The sequence below is a fragment of the Neofelis nebulosa genome, chromosome 14, assembly GCF_028018385.1.
Source record: "Neofelis nebulosa isolate mNeoNeb1 chromosome 14, mNeoNeb1.pri, whole genome shotgun sequence".
NCBI classification, from domain to species: domain Eukaryota; kingdom Metazoa; phylum Chordata; class Mammalia; order Carnivora; family Felidae; genus Neofelis; species Neofelis nebulosa.
Window position 1 is genome coordinate 80,192,225 of NC_080795.1, and position 15,649 is coordinate 80,207,873.

General features: G+C 41.8%; 1 protein-coding gene across 6 annotated transcripts in view; it reads right to left on the minus strand.

Moving 5' to 3' along the window:
• TRAPPC9 (trafficking protein particle complex subunit 9) overlaps window positions 1–15,649 on the minus strand; it is a 572,152-nt gene that overhangs the window by 518,538 nt on the left and 37,965 nt on the right. For all 6 annotated transcript variants that reach the window (XM_058699183.1, XM_058699185.1, XM_058699186.1 and 3 more), the window contains one exon: window positions 3,600–3,721. In XM_058699183.1, the coding sequence (XP_058555166.1) occupies window positions 3,600–3,721 (122 nt within the window). The remainder of the gene's footprint in view (window positions 1–3,599; window positions 3,722–15,649) is intronic.

Here is a 15,649-nt window from a genome sequence, read left to right on the forward strand (position 1 = left end):
CTCTCTGCCCCTCCCCTGTTCATGCTCTGTCTCTGTCTCAAAAATAAATAAACATTAAAAAAAAAAATTAAAAAAAAAAAAAGCTCAGAATTAGACTCCAATATATGTATGTATTCAGTGTAAGTGGGATTTCAAATCAGAGACAAAAAGTATGAATTCCATAAATTGTGGTGGAACAAGTAGATAGTAACCTGGAAAAAATAAATGCTATTTCTGTGTCATAATGTACACAAAATAAATTACAGGTAAGGAGATAAATATTTTAAAATGCTAACCTCATCAAATACAATACTTTCCATATACTTAACTCTGCTTATCCTCACCACAACACTTTCAGATAGGTACTATCATCATCCCCATTTTAAAGATTAAAAAAAAAAAAAATGAGGATGGGGCTCCTGGGTGGCTCAATCAGTTAAGCATCGGACTCTTGATTTCGACTCAGGCCATGATCTCATGGTTCATGAGCTCAAGTCCCACATCAGGCTCTGCACTGACAGTGGGGAGCCTGCGTGGGATTCTCTCTCTCCCTCGCTCTCTGTCCCTCTGTCACTCGTACGTACTCTCTTTCTCAAATAAACTTTATTATTAAAAAAAAAAACTGAAGAAAAGAGTTCCATGTTATTGTTAAGGTATTCCTAAGCATAATACCAAAGGTAAAAACCCAAAAGGAAAAAATTTACTATATTAGAAACATGTTTTGACCACAAAAAGAAAAAGAAAAGCTCCTGAACAAAATGAAAGGCAAGCAACCTTAGGAAACAGATTAGTAATAGGCATCAATGAAAGAAAAGAAGCTGGTATTCACCATATATAAAGAGCTATAACAGACCAACAAGAAAAACACCCTAACGTAAATGTGTACAAAGGACACAAATGGGTAATTCATATAAGAAACATAAATGCTATGAAGCAAAAACTGTCCAATATCTCACTGGTAATCAAATCCAAACTAAAACAATGGGAAGTTACTTTCACCCATCACAGTGACAAATACTCTGAAAGGATACAATAGCTGGTGTTTGTGACAGAGCAGACTGTTACCCTCTTGGCACGACACTATGGCAATGTGTAAGTAAACTCTAAAAACACCATGTAGGGGCGCCTGGGTGGCGCAGTCGGTTAAGCGTCCGACTTCAGCCAGGTCACGATCTCATGGTCCGTGAGTTCGAGCCCCGCGTCAGGCTCTGGGCCGATGGCTCGGAGCCTGGAGCCTGTTTCCAATTCTGTGTCTCCCTCTCTCTCTGCCCCTCCCCCGTTCATGCTCTGTCTCTCTCTGTCCCAAAAATAAATAAAAAACGTTGAAAAAAAAATTTAAAAAAAATAAAAATAAAAACACCATGTATGCTCTTTGACTCAAGTCCACTTCTAGGTACTATCTCCTTAAAAAAAATAATAAAAAAATAAATCAGTCCAAGAAGATTTCTCTACCAGGGCATTTATCACAGCACTGTTTACAACTGTGGCAAGGAAAACTGAAATGAACTAATATTCATAGAAGAGAATCAGTTAAATAAATCTATACCTTTTCATACCCTATTGGAGAAGGAATTTGGGGAGTAACTTGAAAGCAATTTATCACAAGTGTAAATGTCATATCCAGTGATTAAATTTCCAGAAATCTTTTTTTCTTAATTTTCAATATTTAATTTTTGTATTTTTGAGAGAGCGTGAGTAGGGGAGGGTCAGAGAGAGAGGGAGACATAGAATCCAAAGCAGGCTCCACACTATCAGTGCAAAGTCAGGCACGGGGCTCAAACCCACGAACCCTGAGATCATGACCTGGGCCGAACTTAGACGCTCAACCAACTGAGCCACACAGGAGCCCCAAATTTCCAGAAATCATAACAAAAGGGATAATCACACAAGAATATATGTACAAGGATGTTCACTGATGCATTTTTTCCTAACAGGGGAAAGTGAGAAAACCTAAGCATCCATCAAAAGGTAAGAATTTAGGAAATCAGAGCGAGCAGTGAGCTCTGTGGGAGCAGGCATTTCGCTTTGCTCTAGGTGCCGTCTACTCCCCGTGTTGGGTTCCTGATGGCCTCTTACAAAAGTGTTGGCAAATGACTGCATCCACACTTTAGAAGACTTTCCACCCGAGGGGCGCCTGGGTGGCTCAGTCAGTGAAGCGTCCAACCTCAGCTCAGGTCATGATCTCACGGTTTGTGAGTTTGAGCCTCACATCAGGCTCTGTGCTGACAGCTCGATGCCTGGAGCCTACTTAGGATTCTGTGTCTCCCTCTCTCTCGGCCCCTCTCATCCTCGTACTCTGTCTCTCTCTCTCTCAAAAAATAAACAAACATTTTAAAAAATTTTTAAAAATTGGAGTGCCTGGGTGGCTCAGTCGGTTGAGCGTCCGACTTCGGCTCAGGTCATGATCTCGCGGTCCGTGAGTTCGAGCCCCGCGTCGGGCTCTGTGCTGACAGCTCAGAGCCTGGAGCCTGTTTCAGATTCTGTGTCTCCCTCTCTCTCTGTCCCTCCCCCTCTCACACGCTATCTCTCTCTCTCTCTCTCTCTCTCTCTCTCTCTCTCTCTCTCTCTCAAAAATAAATAAACATAAAAAAAAACATAGAAGACTTTCCACCCTATCTGAAAGAATCAAGCAGGTTTGCAGTGGGAGGACATCTGGGATGAATCTGTGAGTGAATAAAGCAAGTTGCAGAATAACACATGCGGTATAATCTCATCTTCCTAAATAAGAGATATACATACACACATATATGCATTTCACAGGCATAAAGGTCACAAGAGAGATGTACCAAATTGTTAACAGCTGTTACTCTAAGAAACAAGGGTAGGAGAGGTGGGCGGGTTTCATCTTCTGCTTTTGCTACCGCTCTTCTACACAGCTTGACTTCTTGTTTTCAGTATTTCAGAAAGTAGATATGAAATTTAAATTTTTTTTTTTTTAAATCCAAGGGTCACCTGGGTAGCTCAGTCGCTTAAGCATCTGCCTTCGGCTCAGGTCACAGTCTCCCGGTTCGTGGGGTCGAGCCCCGCGTCGGGCTCTGTGCTGACAGCCTAGCCTGGAGCCTGCTTTGGATTCTGTGTCTCCCTCTCGCCCCGCCCCTCCCCCGCTGATGCTATGTCTCTCTGTCTCTCAAAAATAAATAATAAACATTTAAATAAATAAATAAATAAACCCAGAGTATTAAGAAGGGTGCATCCAAAAGATGGAATGTCACCCACATCACTAAAAATCAGGCCGTGGAAGGTTTAACTACAGAGATACGCCACATGAAAAATGCAGGTCTCCACACAGTAAGTATAGGATGCTCACCGTTTTTTATAATATAGGCAATATATGTTGACAGAAAGACCAGAAAATAGATATCAAAATGTTAAAATGGTTATCTCCGAGTAGTGGGGCTATGATCGTCCTTTTTCCCCTTTTTCCAAATATTAAATTCACACTATTATGAATCAGAAATAAAGAAGTGTTTTAGTATATAGTATCATGCACTAGAGAATGATACATGAATACTTACAGAACCAAATAATTGGGATGTACTGCAGTATTTCACAGTGTAAACCAGGAACCCCAGATTAAAACAACACAATTATGTAAGGGATTTACGAAGCAGTAAAATCACCTTGCTGTAATAGGAAATGGCCTCCTTATATTTGTCAATTATGTCCTCAGGACTCAGACAGTTCTTAGCACGTCCAATTTCAGCACTGGTGTCGGGATTTATGCCATTGGTTGTGAGGGCACCTGCAAACCAAAAGAAAGAAAAGAAATAATCTTTTGCTTTTTCTGTCTTGCTTCTTTGTTTGAAAGAGGGGCACAAACCAGATAAAACTTAAATATTCCCTACTGCAATTCAAATAATGATGCTGTTTTTTAAACCTTCCTAGGGGCGCCTGGGTGGCTCAGTCGGTTAAGCAGCCGACTTCAGCTCAGGTCATGATCTCGCAGTCCGTGAGTTTGAGCCCCGCGTCGGGCTCTGTGCTGACAGCTCAGAGCCTGGAGCCTGTTTCAGATTCTGTGTCTCCCTCTCTCTGCCCCTCCCCCATTCATGCTCTGTCTCTCTCTGTCTCAAAAATAAATAAACGTTAAAAAAAAATTTAAAAAAAAAAAACCTTCCTAACTCATATACCCCCTTCCTGGCTCATATACCTCCTTCCTGACTCATATATCCCCTTCCCAGCTCATATACCCCCTTCCTGGCTCATATAACCCTTCCTGGCTCACATACCCCCTTCCTGACTCACATACCCCCTTCCCGGCTCACATACTTCCTTCCCGGCCCACATACCCCCTTCCCGGTCACATACCCCCTTCCTGGCCCACATTACCCCCTTCCTGGCCCATATACCCCCTTCCTCGCTCATATACCCCTTTCCTGGCTCATATATTCCCTTCCTAGCTTATATATCCCTTTCCTAGCTCATATACCCCCTTCCTAGCTTATGTATCCCCTTCCTAGCCTGTATATCCCCTAGAAGTCTTACCATCGAAGCACCATATGAAATGTTAAGTGACTCAAAGTAAGTTTTCCTCCTTGTTGAAATTTTCTGTTAAAGAACATGAAGTGCATTATAGAAAAGTACCGTGTTCATAATAACCAGCTTAGGCATCTGGAAGACCACACCAGTGGCGAGCACTATCTCACAGCTCTACACTCTGAGTGTCAGCAGGAGGCCACACTGTCTCCTCAAATGACCACCAACTACATGAAAGCATTTTCTGAACCATCCAGCCCTGACGAAACAGAACTCATGAATGCCAGGATCCTTTCTGTGGTCGTCATTGTCTATTTCTGGATGCCTATCAATTAGCAGAACCACCTAATTCCCTGGCCATCCGACCAACGTGGGGGAGAGTTCTGGAGAAATCTCCATTTACAGAACATAACCAACTACACATGGAACTCGGACAGGGGAAAAAAAAAAAAAAAAAGGATGAAGCAGTTTTTGATTTCACAGAACACAAAAGCGACTCTCCCAAGCCTGGTAACAGGAACAGCTGGGCTCCTGCTAAGCCGCTAGTTTATCACCGGCACAAACTCTTCAGGCCTTCACGCCTGCTGGGGTCTCAGGCACAGGGCTGCTGCCCATCCCGACAATCCATAGGACACAGGCGTGCCTCTCAATGCCTGCCCCACGCGTGCCAGCTTGTCTCCTACCCTCGCTTCTGACCTTGGCCCCATCTTCTCACCTGCTTGTTTGACATTCTGTTCTTCTCTAAGCTGTCTCAAATACTTTTGGGAACAAGACAGAAGAATAAGTGGATAGAAAGACAGATGGACAGGTGACAAATGGACAGAAAGACTCCAAGAAAAGGGAAACAAAGAAAATTTCCTACACAAAACCCTCCTCTCGTTGGGGAAGAAAGAACCACCACAGGGGACCAGGAAGAGGCAGGTGGCTTAGGATCTTGTTTCCTCTGGATTTTGTGAAAATCACAGCAAGGGATGAGAGGGTTGAACTATAAATAATAAAAGAAAAGGGCATGCTCGAAAAAACCTAAAATATACATTTTTTAAAGAACAGATTCCAATCACTGAGGCCCAATGACACAATTCTTGAGTGCTACAGAACTGAGAATTCCACCTCCCAGCCACAAGACACCCCTCTGGAGCGATGAGCACTTACACAGAGTGGTTGTACCATCATCACAGCCAAAGATAGGTTCTTTTGCACTGAGAAGGACTCAGAACCTGTGCTAACAAGGACTTTGCAGGTCCTCACTCACAACCCCCAGCCACTCTAGGAAGAAGGCACTCCTAGTGTATCTCATTTCCGCGGGTGATGAAACAAGTCCTGGAGAGGCCGAGTACCCTTACTAGTGTTCAAAATTACAGAGCCAGTGACTCCAGGGTAGGATCCGAACTTGGGCCTACATTTTCCACCACTGTACGATTGTGCTTTGCATGTTTTCCTATATATAATACACTTATTTCTGGCTAAAATATTTAATAATAGGCAGTCTTGATTTATTTAATAGGTTCTAACAATTTATCTTTACATCCTTAAATTCTACCCTTCTCCCTTGAAGAAAGGGAGGGAAAGGTAAGAGGGGCCAGAATGAAGCGGGTCCTTTGCTCTTCATATGGTACCTCCTCTCTTCCGAACAGTACATGATCAAGACGTCTCCAACCAGGAAGAAGGAGGAAATGCCCCTCCATCTTTTACAGAAATGGCACCACTGAAAATGAGGGTTCATTCAATGATGACCTTCAACGCCAATACGGGGCGGTGGGGGGGGTGGGGGAGGGGGGGTACACGCCCACACCACAGCCCAGAACAGCACAATATGTCAGAAACTAACAAGGGCAGAGCTCACAAGACAGCTTAGTGGGTCACAGCAAATTAATTTTGTTCAATAAAAGAATAAGAAGCTCGGGGCGCCTGGGTGGCGCAGTCGGTTAAGCGTCCGACTTCAGCCAGGTCACGATCTCGCGGTCCGTGAGTTCGAGCCCCGCGTCAGGCTCTGGGCTGATGGCTCGGAGCCTGGAGCCTGTTTCCGATTCTGTGTCTCCCTCTCTCTCTGCCCCTCCCCCGTTCATGCTCTGTCTCTCTCTGTCCCAAAAATAAATAAAAAACGTTGAAAAAAAAAATTTTTAAAAAAAAGAATAAGAAGCTCTAAAAATACTAGTATGCGATAGATGCAATCTTTCTTGACATCTACAAAGGGTCAACAGCCTGCACATAACGTTAATGTGGACCAGTGGAACCAGGAGTCATCAAGGCTATAGCCTGGAGTCTACAAACGGGAAAAATCAACGAAACAGCCAGGCTGACAGCCAGGCTGGAGGGGAGAAAATGAGAGAACACAGTTAGGAAAACGTGGGCAGAGAAGTTGGGAAAACAACATAATCACACGGGTTCTCAGGTATCCATCCAACCATCATCCATTCATCCAAGAGACAGGGAGAGAGTTACGGAGTCCGCTTGCGTGCAAGACTGCGTACAAGGCCCAAAACTGGAAAGGCAAACAGACACAAAGGAAAGCAAAGCAGAAATAAGAGGGCATAAAGCAGAGACAAAGGAGGCAGGGGACAGAAAGACAAAACCGTGAGAGAGAAGAGAAACACCAGGCAATTTTCAGAAAAGGCAGGTGCCAACTGGCGCGGAGGAGATGCCGGCAGCGGTGCTGGGTCACACTTACAGCCGCTGTCCTGCTACAAAGCGAAAGCCCGGCAACGTGATACTCCGCCCCGTCGGCGGAGGGACAGCAAGGAAGACAGTGCCGCCAGTAGGTCTGGATGTTACCCTGGGCGAGCGCATAGTGAGCTCCCCCACCACGTCAAAGATCAGCAGTACTGGGACCCCTGGATGGCCATTCGGAAAAAGATGAAAACAGACCTCATACCAAACGCAAGAGTAAATGCCAAATGATCTAGGATCCAGATATAAAACAGAAAACCATAAAAGAAGTTCAACAACATAGGTGAATTCCTCTAAACCTGGACAGAGGGAAAGCTCTCTAAATATGATGCAAATCCAAGGACAATTTTAAAACACTGATAAATTCGGTTATGTGACAATGCAGCAAAAATACCACAAATGAAGCCAAAACATAAATGATGGTCTGAGAGAAAATAGCTGCAATATACATCACAAAGGGCTAAGAGCTCTAATATACAAAGAGGTCATAAAATTGAGAGGCAAAAAGCTAAAAGTCCAAAAGAAAAAAATGAGCCAAAGATACGAGCAGACAATTCATAAAAGAAAAACACAAAGACGGCCCTCACCATTTAAAAAGATGTTGGATATCACCTGTGGTAGGAGACACCGCTTCTCACTCTTAGCGAGCTGGCAAAAGCGTAAAAAGTCAACAAGGAGCTCGGCTGACAAACTCGTGGAGAAAAGGCACCCTCCTGCGCGGCTCCTGTGAGTGCAAAGTGGTGCGACCCCAGTGGAGAGAAATTTGGTAAAATCTAGTAAGTGTGTCTATATTTTTTAACCTTTTGACCCAGGAACTCCATCTCTAGGAATTTATGGTGAAGACACAAGCCCAGTAACACAGCGGTACATATGGATGAGGCCACTCACTGCAGCAGCACCTGTAATTACAAAACGCTGGAAACCGAATGTCCATGCAGAGGAGACGTGAACAGAATATGGCGCAGGTGCGTGCACGCGCACGCACGCGCACGCACATACACACACCGTGCGCGCGCGCGCACACACACACACACACACACACACACACACACACACACTCTGTGTGTGTCACACAGCTGGGGAAATGGATGAGGAAGATCTCCACAGCCTGATAGGAATCGATTTCCAAGATATGTTGATAAACAACAAAAAAAGCCAAATATAAAAGAATATATGTCATATGCACAAGAAATAGAAATAAGAACATCTATCTGGGTTGTTTGTTTTTTTTTAACAACAACACACACACACACACACACACACACACACACACACACACACACACAAAACACAACCCCTACAAGAATGAAAAACTAGGAACAGATGAGATTAGTTACCTATGGGGTAGATGGGAATCAGGTGGGAGGGATAAGAAAGGCAGTGACCCTTCTCTGGATATAACTTTTTGTAACGTTTTGACTTTTAGAACCATGTTCATGTTTTATATAGTGGTAAAAAAAAAAAAATCAATCAGTAAAGATAGGGGAACCCTATATGGCATACAAACAGAAACAAATGAGCCTAACGGTATTTCAAAGTAATAACACAATTCCATTGACAGGGAGATTAAAGAACAAACCCAATCAACTTCTGATCACAGTACCTTGTACATTTATCCTCAGTATGAAGACAAAGAGAGCACAAACAGTTCTTAAATTTTACTTAAAGGTTTGTTTTTGTAGTGATATTGGTTAGTAATTCTGACGTTCTATATACTGTAGGACTGAGAAAATGAGTGCACACTGAAAATAGTGGGAGCCAGATTTCCCACTGTTGGAGAAGGAAGATATGAATATAAAACAGGGAAAAACTAGAAAGGTTCCTTGGGGTTTGGGTTGGAATTAGAGATCACAGAGTATGAACTCTAGATGACACTATGAACTTCTCAAAGGGTGTAGAAGCAATAAGCCTATTTAGTGCCCAGGTTTTGGTTTCTAAATAGCATTCACCAACAAAAGGTACTAGAACACTGGAGAGGAGTGTCTGATTTCAAAGCTGGGTCAGGGAAAGTATAAAATGTCCATAAATATCTCCATCCAGAAAGTAAAGAAGTACTCAAAAAATGACGGGGAACTTATAAAGGATACCAGGGCCAGCATGAAGAGCTTCCATTGATCAAATCTAGCCAATGGACCATATAATAAAGAATTAAAGCAATGGATTAGAACCCACTGAATAAAATAAAGATCCACAAGTCCACAGTAATGACAGATGGACAGACGGATGGAAAGATGGGAGGGAGGGGTGGTGGGAGGGGTGGATGAATCGACAAATGGGAGGGAGGGAGGAAGGAAGGAAGGAAAGAAGGAAGGGACAGAGAGAAGGACACAGGAGCTCTTACTTGCATTAGAATGCTAACAAGTGGATAAGTAATGATGAAGTTAGACCATCAACACTAGGCAACCATCAACAACTCAGGTAAAAATCTTTAGTAAATGCCAACTGCTATATAGAAGTTTGATGAGAAATAGGGTATTTACATAGTCTCAAAGTGTTTTTCCACAAAGCACTCATCAATCACAGAAAGGAAAATAGTTAACTTTACCCTGGAGAAACCTAGCCAACGCCACAAAGTTCTCGCCAATAATGGGACAAACCCACCTCACGGGGCTCCCTGATACAATGCAATGAAGTCAAAACACCCCTTATTCTGCATCCTTCACCCTAGCAAAATGCATAACATCACAATCATGAGGCAACTTCAGGCAAACCCAAACTAAGGAACATTCTATAAAATAAATGGTCTATGCTCTTCAGAATATCAGTGTCACAAAGGACACAGAAAAGCTGAGAAACTGTACCAGGTTAAATGATACTAAATGATGGGAAAACAAAATGCAACGTGTGAGCCTGAGCTGGATCCTGACTCGAGAGACGGAACTGCTGAACTGCACCAGTTAGTACAACAGGTTAGTACAGAAAACTGGGTACAGTATTCTCTCAGCTTTCAATTTTCCGATTTTAATCACCACACTATGTTTTGGTATGTACATGATCTTGTCCTTAGGCGACGCTCTACCTTACTCAGGGGAGGGGCAACAGGTCTGCAACTTACTCTTGAAGGGCCCTAAAAGCTGTCTATTGGCACGCAGAGTTCCAATGATAAAACAAGTGCTAACAATGGTAAATCGGGACGAAGAGTGTGTCAGATTTCTTCGCACTGTTCTTGAAACTTGAAATTTTTGGAAGTTTTAAGTTATTGCAAAATCAGAAGTTAAAATAATTATCATTCTGGTAAATTCAATCACAAAGCAAGTCTATTAAAAACAGGATGTGGGGGCACCTGGTTGGCTCAGTCGGTAGAGCAGGGGACTCTTGCTCTCAGGGTCATGAGTGCAAGCCCCATGCTGGGCATAGAGGCCTGGCCACCCAGGCACCCCAAGATTACTTTCAAACAAATAAATACATACATACGGGGGCGCCTGGGTGGCTCAGTCAGTTAAGCATCCGACTTTGGCTCAGGTCATGATCTCAGGGCTCATGGGCTCGAGCCCCGCATTGGGCTCTGTGCTGATGCCGGGAGCCTGGAGCCTGCTTCAGAATCTGTGTCTCCCTCTCTCTTCCCCTCCCCCACTCGCGCTCTGTCTCACTCTCTCTCTCTCAAAAATAAATAATAAACAGTAGAAAGAAACTTTAGGGGTGCCTGGGTCGCTCACTCGGTTGAGTGTCCGACTTCGGCTCAGGTCATGATCTCACAGTCTGTGAGTTCGAGCCCCGTGTCGGGCTCTGGGCTGATGGCTCAGAGCCTGGAGCCTGCTTCCGATTCTGTGTCTCCCTCTCTCTCTGCCCCTCCCCCGTTCATGCTCTGTCTCTCTCTGTCTCAAAAATAAATTTAAAAAAAATTTTTTTAACTTTAAATAAATACATACCCACACACACATACATACATGCACACACACATATACGTATACGTAGCTATGTAAATAAAACCTAAAAACATCTTAATTTAAAATAACAAAAAAACAGGATGTGTTTCTGTAAACACAAGAGCACTACAACATATACACTTAGGAATATAAATGAAGTTGGAGAAGACACATCACAGACCAAGATCATAGGCCACAAGCAGAACAGTGACTCTTCCACTCATAACATCCACCGCGTTCCTCCAACAAGCAGCCGCCTGGCTGGGCGCTGGGAAGGGATGCACTGCAATGAAAACATCACTGCAGGGGCCCATGATAAAAGCGACACTGTGACGACTGCCAGACCCTTCATAACGAACCAAGTCTAGCATGAGGATCTAATTTCTTTTCCCTGAAAAAGTGGAAATAAGAATAAGAACGAGAATAATAATAAGAACCCAGAATAAGAACAGTGATATATCAAGAGAGTTAGCAACTGACTCAGGAAGAAATACTGAAGGAGTTGTGATTCTTAATTAAGCGGAAGGAAGTTGGAGGAAGCGTGGTAAAAATCCCAGAGCAGAGATAAGATAAGACCAGAAAAAGTCAATAGCAAGTAGAACCAGCAGACCTACGGAGCGCCCCACCCGATGGGAGCACGGGAGGGGAATACACATTCTTCTCAAGCATACACAGAACATTCTCCAGGAGAGGCAACATGCTAGATCATAAAACATATCTCAACAAATTGAAATGAACTGAAATCACACAAAGTATGATCTCGGACTACAACAGACTTATATCAGAGATCAAAAATGGAAGGAAATTTAGGGAATTCACAAATATTTGCAAATTAAATGGCACACACCTAAATAACCAATGTGTCAAAGAAGAAATCACAAGGGAGATTAGATAATACTTTGAGCTGAATGAAAAGAAGAGCACAATATACCAAAGGCGGGATGCAGCAAAAGCAGTGCTTAGAGGGAAATGTATAGCTATAAATACCTACTCAAAAAAAAAAAAAAAGAAAGAAAGAAAGAAGACCTCAAGTCAACAACCTAAGAAACTAGAATAACAACAAACTAAAATCAAGGCAAAAGAAGAAAATAATAAAGATTTTTGTCTTTATAAAATAGAAATAATAGAAATAGATCATTTTAAAAATAGAGAAAAATCTACAAAACTAAAAGTTGGTTCCTTAAAAAAGATCAATAAAATTGACAAAATGCCCCCCAAAAAAGAACAGAAGAGTCAAATTACTAAAATCAGGGATGAAAGGGGATGTCTGGCTGGCTCAGTCAGCAGAGCATGGGATTCTTTATCTCAGGGTTGTAAATTCAAGCCCCACGTTGGATGTAACGATTACTTACGTAAAGTAAGTAGGTAAACAAATAAATAAATAACAAAATTTTAAAAAATTACAAATTAAAATAAAATCAGGGCTAAAAGAATGGACACTACTACCAACATTAAAAAATAAAAAGGAGGGGCGCCTGGGTGGCTCAGTCGGTTGAGCGTCCGACTTCGGCTCAGGTCACGATCTCGCGGCTCGTGAGTTCGAGCCCCGCGTCGGGCCCTGTGCTGACAGCTGGGAGCCTGGAGCCTGCTTCCGATTCTGTGTCTCCCTCTCTCTCTGCCCCTCCCCTGTTCATGCTCTGTCTCTCTCTGTCTCAAAAACAAATAAAAAAAAATAAAAAGGAGGGGCGCCTGGGTGGCTCAGTCGGTTGAGCGCCAACCTCGGCTCAGGTCATGATCTCATAGTTTGTGAGTTCGAGCCCCGCGTCGGGTTCTGTGCTGAAGGCTCAGAGCCTGGAGCCTGCTTTGCATTCCGCGTCTCTCTCTCTCTGCCCCTCCCCCGCTCATGCTCTGTCTCTCTCCCTCCCTCCCTCCCTCTCTCTCTCTGAAAAATAAACATTAAAAAATAAATTAAAAAAGAAAAATAAATAAAAGAAAGTTTAAAAATTAATTAATTAAATAATTAATTAATTTTTAAAAAGGATTATTATGGGGCACCTGGGTGGCTCAGTCAGTTAAGCATCAGACTCTTGGTTTCAGTTCAGGTCATAATCTCATGGTTCAAGAGTTCGAATCCCGTATCAGGCTTCATGCTAATGGTGTAGAGTCTGCTTAAGATTCTCTCTCTCTCTCTCTCTCTCTCTCTCTCTGTCTGCCCCCTCCTGCTCACTCTCTCTCTCTCAAAATAAATAAGCAAACCTAAAATTTTTTAAATAAATAAAAAATAAAAAGGATTATAAGGGGATACTATGAATCACTGCATGCCAATAAATTATATACCCTAGATGAAATGAGAAAACTCCTAGAAAGGTGCAAGATACCAAAACAAACTGAAGAACAAACAGAAAAACTAAATAGACCCATAACAAATAAAGAGATTAAACCAGCAAAGTTTCTCAAAGAAAAAAAAAAAAAAAAGCCCAGATACCAATGGCTTCACTAGTGAATTCCACCAAATGTTTAAAGAACTAATACTAATTCTTCACAAAAAATGTAACAGGAAAGAACATGAGCCATTCTATGGGCCTGACACCAAAATCAGAAAGACGTCAAAACTACAGGCCAACATCTCATGAATACAGATGCAAAACTCATCAAGAAAATAATAGCAAACTGAATCCAGCAACATTTAAGATGATTCTACAATAAGACCATGTGGTATTTATCTCAAGACTTGTTTAACACACAAAAATCAATTAATATAATACACCCTATCAGCAGAATAAAGGACAAAACCATGATCACCTCAAAAGATGCAGAAAAAGCATTTGACAAAATTCAACATTCTTTCGTGATAAAAACACTCAACAAACTGGGAATAGAAGGGAATAAATAAAGAACATCTGTGAAAAACCTATAGCTAATATTATACTTAATGTACAAAACTAAACGCTTCCACTCTAAGATCAGGAATAAGCTAAGGATGTCCTCTCTCACCACTTTTACTCAACAAGGTACTAGAAGTTACAGCCATGACAATTAGACTAGAAAATTAAATAAAAGGCATCCAAATTGAAAAGGAAAAAATCCTATTTTCAGGTGACATGATCTTGCATATAGAACATCCTTAAAAATCCACTAAAAAAAACTATTACATCTAATAAATGAATTCAGCAAGGCTGCAGAATTTAAGAGCAATACATAAAAGTTAATTGTTATTTCCACACATTCTACACACTTGCAATAAACAATCTGAAAATGCAGTTTAGAAAACCTTTCCACTCACAATCATTTCAAAAAGAATAAAATATTTAGGAATAAATTTAACCCAAAAAAAAGCATTAAATGATACTCTGGAAACTCAAAATACTGTTGACAAGAATTAAAGAAGACCTAAATAAATGGAAAGACAACCCTTGTTCACAGATCACAAGACAATATTCTTTTTCTTAACTACTTTTTTATTGTTTATTCATTTTTGAGAGAAAGAGCATGCCTGGGCGAGGGGCAGAGAGAAAGGGGGACAGGGGATCTAAAGCAAGCCCCATGCAGGCCTCAAACTCACAAACAGCAAGATCATGACCTGAGCCAAAGTCAGACACTCAACAAACTGAGCCACCCAGGCACCCCAAGACTTAATATTCTTAAGACGGCAATACTCCCCAAATTGATCCAGAAATTCAATGTAATTTCTACCAATATGCCAGCTGGATTCTTTGCAGAAATTAACTATCTGAATCCTAAAATTCATAGGGAAATTCAAGAGACCCATAACAGCCAAGACAAATTTGGAAAATACAAGGGGCGCTTGGCGTGGCTTAGCTGGTTGAGCATCCAACTGTTGATTTCGGCTCAGGTCATGATCCCAGGGTCATGGGATCAAGCCCCATGTCAGGCTCCACACTGAGTGTGGAGCCTGCTTGGGGTTGTCTCGCTCCCTCTGCTCCTCTCCTGCATTCTCTCTCCCTCTTTCTAAAATAAAAATTTTTTTTTAAATGTTTTTTTAAATCCCAGCTGGATTCATTGTAGAAATTGACTAGCTGAATCCTAAAATTCATGGGGAAATTCAAGGGACCCATAACAGCCAAGACAAATTTGAAAAATATGAACAAAGTTGGAGGACTTACATTGCCCAGTTTCAAAACCAATTACTACTTATCCCTAGGAGGGAAAGTTACCACTAATTTTTAAATTTATTTTGTTTATCTTTATTTTCTAAATTCTCTACAATGAACATGACTTTTACAACAAGGAAATATAAGGTACTTTTAAAAGCATGCACACCTAAAATTGTATTAATTAATTATAAAGAAGTAGGGGCACCTGAGTGGTTAAAGATCCCACTTCGTCTCAGGCCATGATCTCGTGGTTCATGAGTTCAAGCCGGGCACCAGGCTTTCTGCTGTCAGCACAGAGCCCACTTTGGATCCTCTGTCACCCTCTCTCTCTGCCCCTCTACCACGCAGGTACACGTATGCGCTCTCTCTCTCTCTCTCTCTCTCTCTCTCAAAATAAACTTGAAAAAAATTATAAAGAAGTAAACAAATAGTGAAAAAACAACAAATGAGTACATTTAAGTTGTTTATAAATGGAAAATTTAAAAGCGCAAACACATGCAGTTTCTACGTAAATCTATAAAACATTGAAATAAACCCATTTTCAAAAATTATAATTGAATAATAAAAATTCAAGAAATGAAGGAAAATCATACTTGACACACCAACTTC